The following is a 20,175-nucleotide window of genomic DNA, read 5'->3' as shown; positions in this document are numbered from 1 at the left end:
TACATCAGACGTAGCATAGACAGGAAGAGGCAAGTCCTAGCAGCTAAGACAGGAGACTACAGAAGTGAAAGAAGAAATTATAGTGATTTGAACTAAGATAAGGGCCTTGGAATTAAAAGTTTAAGGCGGTAGCCTTGGCTACTAATGGATATGGAGGTAGACTGCGGTGCTGTTTTGTGAGACTGTGAAAATAAAGCACTTGGCTGGGGAGAGAAGTAATGGGAGTCTTGGGTGTGTTGAACCTAAGCTGTCTTGAGATGCCCTGGTAGACACACTGGCCGTTGAATAGAAGGTTCTAGGAGCTCTAGGCTGCACTGGACATCTGGACCCATGCTAGAGATTCTATTCCTGGCTGGGACAAGACAGCAGCCTTGGAAATGCAGCAAGAGAGGTGGATTGGGCAGGCCTGATACAAAGTACTAAGTGTCTGTATCCCTCTGTTGTTGTTAGAGACAAAGTTTCATTACATAGCCCAAGCCACCCTTGAACTCCAGCTAGTCCTGTCTCAGCTTCCTGCATCTCAGGAAAAACCTCTTGGGGAACTCTACATGTGGTTTTCCTACATCCCCCTGGCGTCATGAATGCAAAGCATTCACGAAAACATTGCACAATGAATCGGATTTGTACTTAAGAACATCACACGAAGAGAACCCAGATGGGAAATGAAAGTCTGAGACTTCCTGTCAAAGCTGGCACAGCATCACCCACCACCCACCACCCACATATCAAATGGAATAACACAACTTTGATGCAAAACCAATGAAACGCACCTGGGAGGACCAAAGAGGAAAATACTCCCTGATGCATAGCATTGGGATGCACAGGTCTGACCTGACCTGCTGTAATCAGATTTAAAAAATGAACAAACAAACAAACAAACAACAACAACATAAAAAAACTAAAACTAATAGAAATATCAAAGTATGTGACTCTATAAAAAGAACGCATTACCACAACTAATAAGAATGGCAAGGCTGTGAGTGAAGCAGAAATACATTTATTTTTTAATCCAGAAAGGTGTGCAAAGTATCAAGAAAATAAAGTGTGTATGAAGAAGTTTTGCCTACAGAAGAAAAGGGACTTTATTTTCCTGGCCCTAGACCTAGTTTTAGATACACAAACTGAGAATTTCTCCCTTTCAAGGAGCTGAGACGACGGCATTGATATTGTTTCCCTAGATGCACACATAGAGCTGGTAGACAGCCATCTTACTCACTTATTTTCTAAGGGTCAGTCTCACCATGTAGCACAAGCTGGCCCAACCTCCCCATTCTCCTGTTTCAGCCTCCCAAGTGTTGAGGTTACAGGTGCTTTTCTATGTTCTTTTCTTTTTGTTTTCTGAGACACAGTTTCTCTGTGTAGCCTTGGCTGTCCTGGATGGAACTCACTCTGTAGACCAGGCTGGCCTCGAACTCAGAGAGCCACCTGCCTCTGCTTCCCAAGTGCTGGGATTAAAGGTGTGCGCCACCCCTGCCTGACTTTTTCTATATTCTTTATCTTCCACAAATGCCTTTCCTTCTCTTTCTCTCTTCTTGTAACTCCTGATATATTTAGTTGGGATGATATTTTCGTACTGTTTAAGTATATTTTTACAGTTATTTATTTTTGTGTACATATGGTGGAGATTCCTGCCTCTCGGTGTGCATGTGGAGGTTAGGGGACAACTTGGGGAAGTCTGTTTTGTCATTCCACCATATGGGTTCTGGGGAATCTCAGCTTGTTAGGTTTGGCAGCAAGTGCCTTTACTTGCTGAGCTGTATCACTGGCATCTTTCTTTGTCTTTTATAAATTAGTAAAAAAGTAATGAGTTTTGTTTCATCATTTTTAATAAAATAATAATTATTATTACTATTATTAGTGTGCACAATGTATGTGTATGTGTGTATATGTATGTGTGTATGTGTGTATGTCTATGTATGTGTATGTGTGTGTTTTTGTCTTTTTATGGGTTCTAAGAATGACGTCAGGTTTCCAGACTTCCATGAGAAGTACATTCTCTCTCTCTCTCTTCCCCTGGATTCATTTTATTATTAATTTTATGTATGTGTGTGGTGAATCCATGTGAACATACCTATCAGATCCACCTGAAGCTGGAGTTTCAGGTGCCCATGAAAGCTTCACGTTAACGATCCAGCTACTTCCCAGAGACTCGGCCTCTTATTTCTATTACTTCTGGTGTAAAGATTTCAAAGAACGAATTTGGGGAGAAAAAAATTCAGACCATAGCAGAGTGGTAAATAAAATATAATTACAAAAAGCATAAAGATGGGATAGACTTAGAGATCTAATTACAAGAATGAAAATAAAAATCACCGGACACCTGTAAGCCCAGCGCTCAGGGGAGGCAGAGGCCAGCAGATCTCAGTTAGTTCGAGGCCAGCCTGGTCACTAAGTAAGCCCAGGACAGCCAGGGCTATGCAGAGAGACCCTGTCTCCAAAGGAAATATTAACAACAAAATCACTGGACAAACAGAAATGCTCGAGCATTAGCCTCACCTTCGAATGTCTGGTAAGTCCACAGCCTTTGTCCAGTACGCATTAAACGATGTTAATAAGTGTGCTCAGGATAATTTGGGGGAAGAGACCTCTTTCTTAAGCTCTTCTTGGTTGGCAAAGTACCCAACTAACGTCAATACCAAAACCAAACAAAAGCTGGCTGCAGGAATCACAGAGCATATTCCCTCTGCTCAGAACTCACCAGGTCATGCAACACCAAGGTCTACCCCAGCGAGACAGGCACACCACACCCAGTCCACAGGATTTTAATCCTCTTTCATTTCTCACCAAAGACTTCTGAGTTTTACTCAGATTTTAACATGTTGGAAGAGTGAGATTAAATAAAGCAAATCTTAAAACAAAAGAGAAAACCAGAGATAAAGAAGTAATTCTGCTACTATGTAACACTCTGCAGTGACTGTGTCTTTGTTTTTTGTTTGTGTACGTTTTGTTTTAAGTTTTTGATCAATATGTTTCCAGAATAAGAAGAACAAGAGAAACCAGGTGCTCCGCTGACTAGAGGCACAGCAGTTTCTCTGGACGATTCATTCAAATCTTTTAATAGTAGTCATGGTCACCAAATCTTTTCTCTGGGAAAAAAAAAGGGGGAGGGGGAGAAAACATAAACGTTAGTTTTGTATTGGAAGCAGTTCAGTGCCAATGCATTCTTAGAGGCACACAAGAAGTAAAAGCTGTAAGCTATGAATTCTCTGTCCCCTCTGAGAATGGTAGCCCTCTAAGGGGCTCTAAAGCTACCTAAGACTGTTTGTCTTACTTGATGTCCATTTCTAAGATGAAATTTTGATTTACTAGTTTATTCATTCATTCACTTAACAATATTTTTGGAGAACAATTAGAGAAAAATAAAGGAAACAGGAAGGGAAAAAATAGTACTTCCTATCAACTTTCAGAGATAAAAAGAGAAAAAAGCAACATAGGGCCTCAGGGTAGCCCTCCCTTGTCTGCTGGGTGTGTGGGACTGGGACACAGGGACAGGAAGTTGATGTCATAGGCCAGCAATTCTCATCACATTCCAGGATGCTCTGGAGGGTGGGGGTGGGGGAAATCATCCCAAACAAGAAAAGACTGCAGACTAGAACATTCCACTTCCTGTCTCTCTACAAACGTCTAGTTTGGAACGTTACAACCTTCTGCTGTCCCTCTTCAGCTCTCATCACTCTTTGACTTAGCTGCTCCTCGTGCAACCTTTCCATTTCTTAATTCTTGGTGTCCATGTCATTATCCTATGCGTATCCATCCATATGAGCCTTCTAAGCTCTTCTCTTCTAAGATCTTAGCCTAAATCTTTTTTGAGTTACCCTCCCATGGCTAGTACTTAGATTACATCATTAGCAATAACTGTGGCCTCTCCCTTTCCTCAATGTCGAGCATCTTCTTCTTTAACCATTTTCTCAGTCTTCCCAATTCACCATCTCAAGCCCCCTCAACTCTAGTTTTTTGAACGCTACCTCAACCTAAACTCCAATGACCCTGCCGCTTTTGAGGAGATATTACGGGTTGAACGCTAGGGCTGCATGAATGCTAGGCATGTGTTCTACCACCAAGGCACAACTGTACCCCTCCTACCACTTTTGTCTGTCTTTTCCTCACTTCCATCCTTCATCTTTCCCAGCTTAAAATCCACAGCTGGCCATTATACTACCACTGAGCACCCACCGTCCCCATCAGCTTCGCAGCATGACAAAACCCTAACGTCTGCTTGACCAGGCACTATTACCAGTGTTAAGTCTACACTCACAGAACTAAGTAAGACTGTAAAATAACACACAAAAATGCCCAGTGTCCTCATTTTAATTTAATGACCGTGAATTTAAAAGTGCCTGTAGTGCTAAAAAACAAACAAACAAAAAACAAAGAACAAAAACTGTTCTATTCCTCTTCTAAACGATTGTTTTATTCTTTCTCAACACTGCCATGCCTAAGCTCACTCTTGAGGTGACTCGTGACTATTTAACTCCTATTTAACATCTCCTCTCAAACAGCCTGTTCTCCATCTTCATCTTTCTTGACTCCCCAGTGGTATTCTGCACAATTAAACATTCCTCCCTCTCTGAAGTGCTTTTTCCCTTGGTTTTCACGTGAAGACATTCTCCTGGTTTCCAGTTGCTCGCCCTGCCCATGCCTTCTCATCCTCCTTTACTGTGTTCCCTCCGTCTCCCTCACCCACAGAGGTTGCAAAGTGAGTAAAGGACAGAGAAAAGGTCCCAAGCTTCAGGACCTGGACTTTATTCACTTTCTTGTCTGTTTTTACATTTATTGTACTTCCACAGTGAGCACATCTAGTCTCAAGATTTGAAATCCCGTTCACAGGTCCCAGGTTTTGCGTTTATGTCTGATTCTTCTCCTTCTCCTGTTTCTCATGCTTCTCCTGTTTCTCCTTCTTCTCCTTCTCCTTCTTCTCCTTCTCCTGCTTCTCTTGTTTCTTCTGCTTCTCCTGTTTCTCCTGCTTCTCCTTCTTCTCCTGCTTCTCCTGTTTCTCCTTCTCCTGCTTCTCCTTCTCCTGCTTCTCCTGTTTCTCCTGCTTCTCCTTCCTCTTGGTTGAGAATATGACTACCTCCTCAGCATCCCGCCTCCAATGGCTCACATGGGCTTCTCTAGCCAAAAGTGCACCCCCAAAAGACATCCCAAGACTTCCTAGACAATTAATGAATCTCCCTGTTCACTTGTTGAGAGAAAGCTTTGGTGAGCACTGGCTCCTCTTTTTCCCCACATCCTTCATTTAGCCTTTCAACAACTTCTGTTGTTCTAACTTTGGAAATGCAAACATAACCCAATCTCTTCTGTCACATCTACCCCTAACACCTGGGATCAAGGCACCATCTTCTCTCACCTGGACTATGACAACCCAACTGGTCCCACCCTCTCCTCTCTGAGTCCACTCTCAAGAGTAACAGGAAAGATCTTTATAAAGTACAAATCAGATCACCTCACTGCTCTGCTCAAAAGCTGCCAGTGACTTTGCATCTTCCCCACAGTATGAGAAAGCCCAAACTCCTCACGAAGGCCCACTAGAAACCACACAATGCTGGCCTCCTCTTATCTCTCTACTATCTTAACTCCTACCCTTTGTCACTAACTCTTTCCATTCCAACCTCTGGCCTCCATGTTGCCCCTCAAACCCACCATTGCCTGCCCGCCTCTGAGCCTGGCTTGCACATCTCTGTGCAAGTCTTTGCTGGAACTTAAGTGTGGACTGAGGCTGTCTATGGACAGTGTAATGTTACCACTCTCCCTCTCTACTCCTTTCTAATCTGCCTCCGTTATTTTGTGTTCCTCTATGTGGCTATTCACCATATGATATAATGCATGTTTTCCTTTATACTGAAAAATACATATAGAAAAGTATATGTGTCTAACACCAATATAAATGTAAATCTCTTACAAACTGAATACTACCATAAAACCCGTACCCACACCAATGAGTAGGGACTATTACCCGCACCCTAGAAATCTCTTCATTTTCGGCTAATCTCTTTGCACCCCAACTCCAAGGGTTACCACTATTCTAACTTCCTTCACGCAGCACAGGCAGTTTTTCCTGGTATTGCATTTCATGGTTGCATACAACACATTGTAATGAGCAGTTCACTGTGTATTTCTTTCCCACTTAACAGTAGGAAAGCTTCAAGAGTGTAAGAACTCATTTTATCCACTGGGGTGTATCTAGTACCTACAAAGAAGGTATGGCACAGAGTTGGAGCACAACAAATATTTGATGTGCAAATGAAGAAAATATTGAACAAATAGAAATGAGCATAAGGGAAAGGCTTTGAATTCGAGCCAAGTCTTGGGGGAAATGGTCAGGAGTTTGTGAGGTAGACGAAAATAAAGGTATTTCAAGAGAAGCAGAGTCTGCACAAAGTCATGGCACCATGAAAAAAAATCCAGTCTGAAGGCCACAGGGATTGATTGGTAAGGCCAGAGCAATGAGCAATGGCTGTGTGTGTGCTGAGAGCTTGCAGCGACAGAGCTGGGAAACAGGCAGATGCCAGATCTCAAAGGCCTCATTAAATAAACAGATGGGAAGGCGGAAAGAATGGTAAAATGTGAGGGATTTTTAGGTATTTCTAAAACATTTTAAGAGTGTTGGAATTTAAGGAGAATTTTTTAAAAGTACTTTTAGCCAGGTGTGGTGGCACAAGCCTTTAATCCCAGCACTCTGGAGGCAGAGGCAGGTGGATCACTGTGAATTCGAGGCCAGACTGGTCTACAAAGCAAGTCCAGGCCAGCCAAGGCTAACAGAGAGAAACCCTGTGTTGAAAAACCAAACCAAAAAACAAACAAACAAACAAAACAAAAACAAAAACCCACCACCACCACAACAACAAACCAACCAACCAAACAAACAACCGAATATTTTTAAAATCAACTCATGAATAATGCACCCTTCTGTTCTCTGAAGAGAGCCTGAGGCCCACTGTAACATTCACAGACACCAGGCTCTTCTAAATGCACGGGAAAGACTTACACATCTGGGAGATAAGTGAGCCCTTCTTTCTCCCTTTGAAGGGAAGGCCAGCTCATGTGAGAAATTTAAATGTATGAGTCTATCTGGTTCTTCTTGTTTTGCCAGACTTTGGGAAGGAGGTGGGAGCTCTGTGTCCCTCATCTATGAAACATAGCTCTAAGGAGCAGGCACCCTATCTCCACACAAACGGACAGGTGCCCTGGGTGTCTTTACCACCCCCAAAGGCTTTCATCAGTGAGCTGCAGATTCAGTAAGAAATCCTACTTCAAAAACCAAAGTGGAGATCCGGGCTGTGGTGTCACACACCTTTAATCTCAGCACCCAGGAGGCAGAGGCAAGTGGATCTCTGCGTTCCAGGCCAGCCTGGTGTATATGGCAAGTTCCAGGACAGCCAGGGCTACATAGAGAAACCCTATCTCAAACAAACGGACAAAGTGGAGGAGGGCTATTAGCACCAGCCTCTTGCCTCCATACTCGCATGCACGCATATGCACATGCACCCCTGAACACACATGCACACACAGACACATGCATATCCATGTAACATATGAGAAGTTCCAGGCACCTTGTAAGTGGCCAACAAATGGAGGCTGCGACTGCTCAGCCTGTCACCCCAGGAAGCTCAAGTGTTTAGCAGAGGAACAGAAGCCTCACCAGGAGTACTGCCCAGACCTCGGTCTGGACAAGGGCTGTCATTTCCTGGAGCATAATCTTTTTTCAGACCCAGAGAGACTCCACCTCACTACCCTTTCTGACCCCCAGGCTACAAGCTCATGTTCCTGGGGAATTCCTCAAATCCCCAAAGTGCTCAGAAGTTGCCTGCTCCACGGTGACTTATATTGAGTGGCAACTTCTGTGTGCTGAACTCTTCCCCGCAGGTCTGCACTTACTCGGGTACCTCCGGATGGATCTCATGGGCCGGTTGTTTTCGTTCGTCTCTGAGATGTGGCAGACATACTTCTCATTTAACTTGACTGGGTATCTGAGGACAGAGTACACTCTGTATAAACCATTCATCTGCTCCTCTAGGATCTCCACCGTACTGTGGTTGCTCAGGTCCCTCTCTCCCCGGTCCAACCAGGTCACGTTGGGTGTCAGGTACCAGCCCTTGGATGTGCATGTCACCACATCTTCATCATCAATCTTGTCAAACTTCACCTGGGGCACTTCAGAATCTGGTTGCGGGGTCATTGGGGGGGGGGGGGGCGGAGCAAGGACAAAAACAAAATAAAACAATTAGTTCCTTTTTTGGTTTTCATCCCAGGAGGCACAAGCCTTCCGCGTTTATACTAGCCCTGACAGAGACAACATGGTCTGAGGTTCACTGTAGCTATAATTTTGGCCCAAGCATAGTGAGAGAAAAATAGGATACGTGGATCTTCTTGCCATCTAGCCCCTCCACTGCTGCTTTTGTCTTTATTGGGGGGGGGTTGTCTTTCCTTCTTACTGTGAGTTCATTCCAGACTCTCCACTGACCTCAGATGCCCCAACTGACAATCTCAGAAGAGTCTGTGACCATGCTGCCCCCCAGAATAAACCAGATCTCTTCTGACCTCGGAAGGTCAGCAGGCTCAGGTCTCCTTAGTTCTTAATAGGAGAATCAAAGGAGATAAGTAATAAATGTGGCATGCTCCCATAATCCCCACTACTCAGAAGGCTGAGGCAGGGGGACTGCTGTGAGGTCAAGGCCAGACTGGCCTACATAGAAAGATTCTGTCTCAAAAAAGAAACAAAAAAGAAGAAGGAGGAGGAGGAGGAGGAGGAGGAAGAGAGAAAGAAAAAGAAAAATCTTCCCACCTTCCCATCTCTTTCAGCTGGTACCCTGGAGGAAGTGGGCCTTGCAGGATTCACAGTACATTAGCACATTGGCTCTCTACCAGAAAGAACAGTTTTCCATGCAATACTGGAGGGTAAGGGTCCCTGGGGAATATGGATTCAGCCCAATCAATGTTTTTGAAAAATATTTTTTAGATTTTTAAAATATTTTAGTGTGTGTGTGTATGTGTGTGTGTGTGTGTGTGTGTGTGTGTGTGTGTGTGTGTGTGTTGCCTGCCCATATGTCTATGTACCATATATACACCCAGTGCTCGTGGAGGCCAGAGGGTGTGGTTGGGTCTTCTGGAACAGGAGTTACAGATGATTGTGAGCCATGCAGGTGCTTGGAATGGAACCAGAGCCCTTAGGCGAGAAGCCGTCTCTCCAGGCCCGAAACCTAGGCTTCAATGGTGAAACAAGGGAAGCTTAGAGAAGCTGGTGGGTTGCCCAGTGTCATCCAGAACTGGAGCTCCAGCCTCCTGCTTCCCAGTCCAGGGCCGCTCACTCTAAGCTGTGTCTGGCCACAGTGTCTTCCTATGGCACTATTGTTGTGTGGGGTGGGGGACAGTTACACTGTGTGACTTGGCAATCAGCCCGTGCAGCTCTAGTCGCCCTTCGGTTCCTTCATAGTAAATTAGGGAGAGATGCACCCTGGTACAGACACAGCACCTTTTGTTCAGAGAAACGGTTTTAGCTAAGTTAAATTGACACTCCACTACTCTTACAGTATGAAGTAATTTGAGCTAGAACAAAAGATGAGACCACCAGGAGGGAAATGTAAAGCCTGTCATTATGAACCAAGAGCAAACTTGAAACCCAGTCCATTCAAGCTCCTTACCTTCAACTACCAGCTTGACTTTAGTCTCCCCTCTCCCATTGGGGGTGACAGCTGAGCACTTGTACACAGCTTGGTCCGAGAAATCCACATTTCGTAGCTGAAGGGACAGAACGCCCTCAGAAATTTCACTCTGGTCCACAGAGACTCTCCCCTCGTATAAGGCGTTTTGATCTTCAAGCTGCTCTGCGTTGTCGTAAAACTGGTAAACCATCTTCGTGAAAACTTGAAAGAAGTCGTAGTATCTGAAAAAGCGGTAAAACTCACGATCTTCTGCTTCGTATTCCTCTATAATGTCTTCCCTTTCCCAGTAGAACTCGAGATTTTCCGTGCTCTCTATAAAGGAGAACTCGCACTCGAGGGTCACATCAGTGAACGGGTGGGCCCGCACCTCTTCTGTCGACACTGGAAGGTCAAAGAAGAAATAGTTAGTAGAGGTCAATGACCGTGGCGCTGAGTGAGGAACAACAACAGATGACACAGAGAAGGATTTGCTGGAGGGGACTGGTCATTTATAAAGTCACCAGAAGGCTGGAGAAATGAGCCTAAAGATGTGCAAGGAAGATGAAGCTTGGAGTGTGTGTGTGTGTGTGTGTGTGTGTGTGTGTGTGTGTGTGTGTGTGTGTATGTGTGTGTGTGTTCTGCCTGTCCCTGCATTCTGCTAGGCACGGAAGGACACAGCCCAGTAGATCTCGAAGACCGGACCTGTCAGGAAGCTGTGTCGCTGCCAGTGTTGGCTCCAAAACCAAGCTGCACTTGCCAGATTCTCACTGGCAAAAGAAAGCTGCCTATGCACTGCACACTGGTACCTTTCCATCCCTTACGTAAGCATAGCTGACTGACAGAGCTGGCGTCACTCTCAGAGCCTTAGTGTCGAAACGGTCTTGGAAATGTTCTCTGCGCTCTGCTTCAGTAACCCGGAAGGCACATTGGAATGGCAGAAAGATGGTTTATATGTGGAAGTCTTACAGTACGCTAACCTGCTCCACCTGTCACAAATACCTCCTAGCCAGGACAGAGTCCTCACTAGGTGCCTGATGGCTGTCTCAGGGAGTCTTTCTGGCTGTGATAACTGAAAGAGAGCTAACAGATCCCCTGGCTGAATGTTTCCGAACTATTCCCACCCAGAAGCTGCCACCAGCAACAGATGAGATTTCAATTTGCTTGCCATTTCCATTCTGAGTCTCTGTGTCTCTGTGTCTATCTCTGTGGCGCGCTCTCTCTCTCTCTCTCTCTCTCTCTCTCTCTCTCTCTCTCTCTCTCTCTCTCTGTCTCTCTGTCTCTGTCTCTCTCTGTCTCTCTCTGTCTCTGTGTGTGTGTGTGTGTGTGTGTGTGTGTCTGTCTGTCTGTCTGTCTGTCTGTCTCTCTGCTTATAAAGTAAACCCCCAAACCAGAATTCTCTATCAAACACCACTATCAAGACAAAAGTGATTCTCAGGCAGCCCAGTCACTCATGGCTCCAAGGAGCGGCTGGAGCTGCTCAGATATTTGGTAAAATGTTACCAGAGGTGTCTGCAAGGACATTTTTTATTGGATTAATCATTGAAAGGATAGGCTTGAATAAAGAGTTGCCTTACATAATATGAGTGCTCCCCATTCTTACTGAGTCCAGAACAGAACAAAACCAGCTGACTATCCCACAAGTAACAAGAGTGCCTGGGTAATGCTTCGACAATCCTTTTCATGCCTTCGCACCTGAAGCGAGGCATGGGCTCCTCTTGGGTCTCAGGCCTTACCTCTGGATTTCTTGATAGCCCCATTGTGTGTGTGTGTGTGTGTGTGTGTGTGTGTGTGTGTGTGTGTGTGTGTGTGCATGCTGGAAGAGCCCTGACCATATCAGCTTACAATTATTCTGTGTTCACAATATACTAAACATATTGTAAGCCCTTTCTTATCTTGCTTGAACCTCAGTCTGCACACCACACCGACTATACCAGGAGGTGGGTTGTTCAGGGACACGCAGCTCACTTTGCGGGTGAGGGTAGACTATGCCGAGTCTCTGAACTCTGCTTCCGAAGCCATCCATCTGAAACATGCTCTCTCAGCTAACAACAGTCATTCTTTCTAAAGCTGACAAGTAAATCAATTACCAAGGAGACGGATGAATGAGTACAAAGAAAGGCAAGCTAGACGGGACAACGAAGGAACAAACAAGTCATGTCAGGCTTAGAAGGATGGGTTTGCTTGTCTTTAACAGCAGTTTTTAAAGTCCCGCTCTGAAAAATTGCAAGTCCAAGCTCTAGTTCTAAATAACTCCTTAGTCATCACGTGGGGGTCCCTGGGTTTATTTCTGTGTGTATAATTGGATGCCACCTGCTCCGTGTGGTTGTGAGACACCTTGGGATTTTAGTGACTGTTTTTAATATGGCACAGCTCAGTCGTCTTCCAGAGGGACACAAGGAAGAGAACAGATGTAAGTAGCCGCACTCACTCAGAGTCCCTCGTAGGAATACGTATTTCACTCCTTGAGGGCTCATTGGTCTTAGCATCCAGGGTTCAACCTAGGAGGTCTTGCTATAGCTGTGCCATTTAAGGCCTTGGAAGAAAAAGCTTCCCAGGCCAGACTCCGGAGTTTCAGCCAGCGGACCACACTCGAGACACGGTCGGCTAAGGACGAATGTCACCAGTCTCTAGCTGGTATGCCCTACTCTTGTCTAAATTTGTCTTTTTCAAGCTGTTATTTCTAGGCCATTGTGTCTTTAACTCCCTAAGGTCTAAAAGCCTGAGACAAAAACCCACCAAAAAAGCTAAAAAAAAAAAAAAAAAAAAAAAAAAAAAAGGAGGAAAATGCTTTGAAATCTGTACAAAGATATAATAAGTGCCCAACACACTCTAATAGCACCTGACACGCCATACCAGGCTGACAACATTGTTCTAAAATGTACCATTAGAGCTAACGGACACACCTTCCTCAGTCTCGTTAGCATCCACGCCCATTCTTTTTTAAAAGAATATTTTATTTTATTTTATTTTATTTTATGTGCATTAGTGTGAAGGTGTCAGATGGTTACAAACAGTTGTGAGCTGCCATGTGGGTACTGGGAATTGAACCTGGGTCCTTTGAAGAGCAAACAGCGCTCTTAACCACTGAGCCATCTCTCCGGCCCCCCCATTCTTTTTTGTTGTTGTTGTTGTTTGTTTTGTTTTGTTTTGTTTTTCAGACAAGGTTTCTCTGTGTAGCCTTGGCTGTCCTGGACTCGGTTTTGTAGACCAGGCTGGCCTTGAACTCACAGAGATCCGCTTGCCTCTGCCTCCCAAGTGCTGGGATCAAAGGCTTGCGTGTGCCACCACACCCAGCCAATTCTTTTTAACGGTTTTGGTAGCACTTTTAGTATGAGTGACTGTAAACCCACTTTGTCTTTGCCCCCTTTACCTACCTACCTACACACACACACACACACACACACACACACACACACACACACCTGTCAGTCATCAAGTGAAAAGAGCCAAGAAATATCGCTGAGTGGACCAGTGTTTGCATTAACTCCTGATTCATCTCAAAGTGCTGCTGCCCATCAGAGATGAGAGCTGCTGAGGGGTCCTGTGAGAGGGCGTGTCCCTGAGGGCTGTGATGTGACTTTTGGTCACTGTGTGGAGTAGTAATATTGCAGGGTTTCCATGCACAGAAGCTTTTTTGTAAATTTCCCTTATATACGTCCAGTTAGCTCAGTTACATTAACAATTTCAAAATCTGCACCAGCATTTTTGCAGACTTGAGTACAAAAAACAATTTTTTAAAAATTGTGTTGTATGGCTATTCAGATTTTTTTCAGGACAGGGCTGATTTCAAACATTCTGATACTATAAAACTCGGTTCTTCTTGAAGCCACTTCAAGGTGGGGGTTGTGAGCACCTTTCCTTTTCTGTTGGGAAGCTTACACTAAACGTGTGGATCAAGTTAGTCATGCAGCTATGGCTTCAGATGGACAAACGAGGGGGTTCTCGTTAGAACAGATCTTTTTTAGAATTGATCTTTTTTACAAAATGCATGTTATATCTTCTCACACATTTCACCAGTTTTAGAAAGCAGATATAATATTTGTTTTTCATATTTAACAAATAACAAGACTGAGATTTGAAGTGATTAAATCATTTGCTTGGTTGGTCAGCTTTATTTATTTATTTATTTATTTATTTATAAAATCTCTAAAGCACTGTCCTCACCATCTCGAAAATGGTTTCAGAAATACAAGGTTTTTGAAAAGTGACTCACCTGAACCGTAAAGAAGTAGAAGTAGGTTAACCGACACCAAAAGCAAAGCCATCCTGCCAGGAAGAAAAAGGCAGAAATTACCTTCAGCTAAGAGAAAATCTGGGCCCTTTGGGGCGGGCGGTGGTCCTTCATCAGCGCCACCGGGGTACATTCCAGACCTACCGAGGCGTCCTCAGCAAACCGGCTTCCCTAAGCCGGTATTCCACGTGTGAGTGTCGTCTAAGTGACAACACTCGGCCACTTCGAAGGGTCCTAACACTGAAGTGCATTTGTACGTAGATGAAGACACAGCTCAAACTGAATCCGGCCTCCCACTTGGCCACATTCCAGCATCAGGCTGCCGCGCCACTAGGGACACATCCGCCATTGCCCGCATCGTTACTGACCTCGGTGCCCCCATCCCAATCTTTAAGGCGGTCCTCGGGAAGTCCTCCCCAACCTCACAGGCAGCTAACCATTCCCCTTCATCTTCACTAAACATGCTTTTATTGCACGAATCACATTGTAGGCAGTTATTTCTACGCACGTTCTTTCTCTCTTTCCATTTCAAAGAAAGGCAAGATGACTTCTCGCCTAAGTCTTTGCTCCCGCTGTTTCTTCTGTGGGGGGCAAGACCATCGCTGTTCCCCATCGGTACTCACAATACATCATAAGTACCAGCTATGTGTCAAATATCTCTCCATGGAAGATGCAGCAAAATATTTTGAAACCAGATCTAAGTTAATATGACAGATAACAGCCACTAGGGCTTATCGTAGTTATTAGAGAAAAGAAATATAGCCAAGTGTCAAAACAAAACATTGTAAAAATACATGTTTTTTTTTAATAACTCAATAGAATTTTGTCAACTCTTTCTGATATGAAAGCTTTTCATCATTAGGAAAGGAAGAAACTCAAGGCCTTTCTGATCCCCTTCAAGTCCAGTTAAACATAATTTTCACTCCTCTGCAGTCCCTCCGCCCTTTGAACTGCGGTGTAATTCTCGTATACCTTTAATAAAGCATGTTTTCAACAATTCTAACAGTCACATGGGCTTAATGTGAAATAATTTTTAATAGACCAGAATATTAAAATCGCCTTCAACTTATCTACTTTGTCTTATGGCTATTTATACTCATATCTGTCTGGGCTGATGGCTCAAGGACAGGACTGGACACTCCTTATATTTTAAATATCCGTCAGAGCAGTCCACACCATTTTAGGTCCGGTAAGTATTCATTATTAGAACTAAATTAATCTGGCTTAAGATTTTCAGGAAGTTTCACTGTTTAAAGGGAGGAAAGTAAAACAACAACCTCCCCCCAAATAAAACAAGCAAACAAAAGAGATTAATGCACTACTAACGAGAGTAAATTATTCTAAAACCAGAAAACTCCTGCCGTGTAGCCAGGTCTTGCCTGTAATGCTTATACCTTCTGGATGTCTGGTTTGCAGAAAAGTCACAGAGACGTCTATGAAGCGTGGCTGTGGCAGCAGGAGCATAAAGGGACCAGACACGGTTGGCATAGACACCTCAACCCCTCAGTCACACCGTAAGTCACAATTCCTCCCAAATAGACAGTCTCTTTGCGCAAAGAGCTTACCTGTATGCCAGCTGGTTCCTCTGAGGAGCCAGGTAAGCAGTGAGTGAGGCGGAGACAGAAGGTCTTCGAAGGTGTAGTTGTGAGGCAGTCCTCAGGGAGAGGGCTCAGAGATACTGCTATTACCCACCTGTTGCCACAGATGTTCAGTAAAGAACCATGGGATAATATTTCTACAGCCGTAGTTGTTAGCGTAAAAAGTCTTTCAGGTGTTATGATGAGAACTTAAAAAAAAAAAAACTACATCACTGCTGGGCAAGACTTATAAAATAAATATGTGGGAAATACTTGCTATGTAATTTTGGTGGGGGAAAAACAAAGTAAAAAGCTTTATATACACGTGGTTCAACCTTGTAGGAGGAAATGTGTGCTCATAGAAAAAGAAAAACAAATATATAATAATAATAATAATAATAATAATAACAACAACAACAACAACAACAACAACGACTGATTGTTTCTGGGTGGTGGGATTTCAGTTCTGGAGCCTTCATGGCGTGTTCCTGAACTGGTGACCTTTTCTATAACATTATAACAAAGACTATAAAAATAACAGAGTGACAGACATTATACACTTAATGTGGTACAGAGAATGAGGGTTCAGAAAGGAGTGAGCCAAGATTGCTTCCTTAGTATCCTCCTATTGTTGGTGAGTAGGGTCTGTGTTCTGCTGAAGCCTCAACCACTAACCACAGACTCAGACTCAGTGATGGAAAGTTCTTTATTTTCCACCGGTGGTGCACGTCTTTAATCCCGGCACTCGGGAGACAGAGGCAGGAGGATCTCTGAGAGTTCAAGGCCAGCCTGGTCTACAAAGGAATCCAGGACAGCCAAGGCTCCATAGGGAAGTCCTGTCTGGGCGAGGGAGTTGGAGAAAAAAGACATCTTTTTTCCCTTTCCCATCCACAGAGCACAATGATTACAGGACGTCTTAACTGTGTTGACAGCAACCTGACCCTCAGAATAGCCAAGATGAACTATGGACCAGGATGTGAGTGAGTCCACCTGTGGGTCAACAGACTTCTTCAAATAACGTGATGACAGGAAATGCAGGGGCCTCCAGCTGGGAGCCGCATAGGATCATATACACTACATGCATTTATGACTGGTTATTTTCACAGATAGACTAGCATAATGCCTTCAAGGGTCCTCATGTAACACGCGTGTACTGGCATTTCCTTTGTGTTGCTGAACAGTGTTGCACTCGCTGGATGGATCTACCACACATTTCCTAGCCTCTATCAATTTAGGGATTCGGGTTACCTCCTGTTCTTTTGGTGTGATGAATAACGCTGTTACAAACATCCATGTGTTTGTCATCACCTTTGTGATTAATCTACGTTTTTCATTTTCTCTTTGGTATATTCCTGAGCATGGGGCTGCTAAGTCTATAACTCCAGTTTTAAACCTCTCAGACCTTCCAGATGAGTTTCCAAAGTGACTACACCATTTTTCCTTTCCACCATCAGCCTATGAAGGTTACTATTATTCACCAGAGCTAATTACTGTTTTATTTTAGCTTTTCTAGATGGGCATGAGTGGATCACTGTGGCTTTTATTCATCTTTCCCAGGTGACTAGTAGCGTTTAGCATCTTTTCATGTGCTCAGGTGATATGTACATTTTTCCCTTCTAAAATCTTGTCCTTCAATGATTCGTGCTTTTTTCCTGTTCCTACACAGGAAGTCCCTTAAAGGCAGTGTTGTGTTTTGAATGAGAAGCTCCTCCATGTTCTTGAGTATCTAGACACTCGGTTCCCAGTTGGTGACATTATTTGAGTAGCTTCAGGAGGTGTGGTCTTCGGAAGGAAGTATGTCACTGGGGGTGAGTTTTCAGGTTTCAGAAGCCATGAACCCTTTCCAATGTGCTGTCTTTGCTTTTCCTGTTAGGGTCTCTGAGATGTGGGCTCTCAGCTGAGACTGTTCATCACCTTCTACCTCTGCTCTGCTAACATGGGCTAGAACAGTAAGCCAAATCAATTTATTTCTATAAGTTGTCTTTCTTTGTCATAGTGGGGTGTGTGTGTGTGTGTGTGTGTGTGTGTGTGTGTGTGTGTGTGTGTGTACAGTGTTGTTGTTGTTGTTTGGGGGTTTTGTTTTAGTTTTAGTTTTTGTTTGTTTGTTTGAGACAGGGTTTCCTTGTGTAGCTCTGGCTGTCCTAGACTCTTTGTAGGCCAGGCTGGCCTCAAACTCAAACTCAAGAGATATGCCTGCCTCTGCTTCCCAAATGCTGAGATCAAAGGTGTGCACCACCACTGCCCAGCTTGTCATAGTGTTTTAACACAGCAGCAGAGTAGTGGCGCACACCTTTAATTCCAGCACTCGGGTGGCAGAGGCAGGCGGATCACTGTGAGTTCGAGGCCAGCCTGATCTACAAAGTGAGTCCAGGATGGCCAAGGCTACACAGAGAAACTCTGTCTTGAAAAACAAACAAACAAACAAAAAAGACAGAGTAGTAACTGACTAAAACAGGCAGTGATTGAATGTTTTACACAATTTTGAGTTCTACAATTAAAGTCAATTGTGTTGGCACCCAGCTCCATCATATCTTGTGACTTGGAAGGTTAATTCATTCTCCTATATTTTGTGTTTCATATCATAAATGGAGATAATACTATCTATTTTACAGTTTGGAGATCAGATAGAGTAAAATATTGATCACAAAGCCCAAAGGACAGTATCTGGTGCATAGAACCAATAAATGTTATTTTTTTCATTAAAAAAATGTGTGCATGGGTATTTTGCCTGTGCAGACATGATACACTGGGAAGCCAGAAGAGAGCATCAGAGTCCTTAGGACTGGGGTTACAGATGGTTGTGAGCTGCCACTTGGGTGCTGGAAGTTAATCCATGTCCTCTGGATGAGCTGCCTATGCTCCTAACTGCTGAACTGTCTTTCCACCTGCTATTTTTAGTAATCATATTTTTCAAAGTATATCCACATAGTATCTGAGCAATGAATATTTTTAAATTAGTAAGTTAGGGTTTACCTTTATTTTAGATATTTTATCACTGAATTATGGGTCACTCTCAGGGAAAAGCCAACACAAGAATGAAAGTGGCCAGCCATGGTGTTATACCACTTCAGTTCCAGTACTTGGGAGGCAGAGGCAGGTGGATTTCTGAGTTCAAGGCCAACCTGGTTCATACAGTGTCTGTCAGGCCAGCTAATGTGAGCTACATAGTGAAACTCTGTCTTCCCAAAACAGTGGCAATTTTAGTTATGAAATATGGGCTAAGCAAATAGATGAGAAAATATATCACCACTCAAGCGCGAGCGCTCTCTCTCTCTCTCTCTCTCTCTCTCTCTCTCTCTCTCTCTCAAAACCTTTTTTATTGGGTTAAAAAAAAAAGCTTAAAATGAGATAAACCCAATGGTAGTACCATGTAGCACTCATAAATGCCCAGGCAACGATGGTGCTATTACCCGAGTTTTCAAAATAAATGGAGTCCAGCCATCAACAGTGAAGCCTTGCTTGAGAAAAGTCATGCAGGAAACTGTTTCATCTACCACTTCTCCAGCAAGAAGAGCTACTGACAACTAAACTGGTTGACTTTAACTGTCTGAAGACTTACTTTGAGGCCCTGTAAACACTAGAGCGGACTCCTTAGGAGGTCCTGAAACACTATGGCCTCCAGCCAAGTACAATGATATGCATGACTTGTATACTTACTAAAAATAATAATTAAAAATAAAAAGAGCGACTAAACCTTTACCTACTTTTAGTTTTGCCTTAGACAGGGAGGTACTGCTCTAAGCTTGTTTGCTTATTTGTTTAGATAGAGTCACTATATAGCTATGGCCAGCCTAGAACTCCATAAGTAGACCAGGCTATCTCAAACCCAAAGAGATCCACCTGCCTCTGTCTTCCAAGTGCTGGGACTAAAGTCATGTACCATCATGCCTAGCCCTGAATTACTGATTATTTTTAAAGGCTTGAACTACACTGATTAGAACATGAAAGAACTTTAATCCATCCTAGGGGTGTGTGGATAACTGAAGGAGAGATAAACCTGTTTTTTAGGATTCCAAGTGTGGGATCAGAATGGTCTTGTGAGAGAACAGGTGAGGTTAATCCACTAGAAGACCGACTACCTCCTGTGAGAGCTTGATTGTTGCCAGCTGAAAAGATCCCGTGAACACACTCTGGGAGGAGATATATAAATGAGCCCAGAACTGGAGGCGGGGCTTTTTGGAGACTTGGGATAGTTTTGGTTGTTCATTGTTGCACTTGGAGACGCTCCTAGAGAGACCCCGCTCAAGGGAAGGCTTCGGGGCTCTGGCTCCTGCTGAGGTTCGGGGTTCTGATTACTCTAGGTTCCACAGAAGAAATCCTGCTGATTGTGCCAGGAAAATTGTTCCTCGGAACTGATATCCTTACAGTTTTGTTATTGTGTCTATTAATCCTCATTTCCTATTGTTTTGGTTAGTTGGGTTGTAAGTGACGTATGCTCAGTCACTAAGTTGTTAATAAAATATATTGGTCAAAAAAAAAATTGAGCCTACAGATAACGGAAGTGAGAGGCATTCTGCAGTTCAAACAATTCAGAATCCTGTGTTCCCATCTGAGCACCTGACCTTCATCTGATAGGCGATGCTAACCCTAGACAGGACTAAGCCTTCGTACCAAGGTTTCAGCTGGCAAAAAATGACTGCACTCTCCCTGCCTCACTCTAGTCCGCCTCCACAACTGCCTTTTGGGTTCCTTGGGTTAAATTCCTAAGAGAATGTGAACTGCACACACA

The 20,175-nt window shown here is 43.9% G+C and overlaps 1 protein-coding gene across 2 annotated transcripts; it reads right to left on the bottom strand.

Moving 5' to 3' along the window:
* Positions 1 to 2,226: 2,226 nt before the first annotated feature.
* On the bottom strand, positions 2,227 to 15,313 carry LOC311608155 (V-set domain-containing T-cell activation inhibitor 1-like). 2 transcript variants are annotated; one of them, XM_084800482.1, is made up of 5 exons: positions 15,264 to 15,313; positions 13,852 to 13,904; positions 9,639 to 10,040; positions 7,876 to 8,160; positions 2,227 to 3,086 (listed from the first exon to the last, which is right to left on the bottom strand). In XM_084800482.1, exons 2-5 carry the CDS (start codon positions 13,901 to 13,903, stop codon positions 3,055 to 3,057), a joined length of 771 nt encoding a protein of 256 aa, XP_084656608.1. In that variant the 5' UTR covers position 13,904; positions 15,264 to 15,313; the 3' UTR covers positions 2,227 to 3,054. The 2 variants fall into 2 exon arrangements, with proteins under 2 accessions (XP_084656608.1, XP_084656607.1); XM_084800481.1 differs by lacking the exon at positions 15,264 to 15,313 and adding an exon at positions 14,014 to 14,181.
* Between the last annotated feature and the right edge of the window lie 4,862 nt (positions 15,314 to 20,175).

This window comes from Acomys minous (assembly GCF_964271855.1).
Source record: "Acomys minous genome assembly, chromosome: 11".
NCBI classification, from domain to species: domain Eukaryota; kingdom Metazoa; phylum Chordata; class Mammalia; order Rodentia; family Muridae; genus Acomys; species Acomys minous.
Note: the sequence above shows the minus strand (reverse complement) of the source record. Positions and strands in the feature narration are given on the sequence as shown.

Excerpts from the sequence above, each read along its gene's own strand:
- LOC311608155 (XM_084800481.1), bottom strand. The coding sequence starts at position 14,120 with ATGCACTTCAGTGTTAGGACCCTTCGAAGTGGCCGAGTGTTGTCACTT. Across the intron at positions 10,041-13,851 it reads TCTACTTCTTTACGGTTCAG|TGTCGACAGAAGAGGTGCGG; the intron begins GTGAGTCACTTT and ends TTGACCTTCCAG. Across the intron at positions 8,161-9,638 it reads AGTCAAGCTGGTAGTTGAAG|ATTCTGAAGTGCCCCAGGTG; the intron begins GTAAGGAGCTTG and ends CCCCGCAACCAG.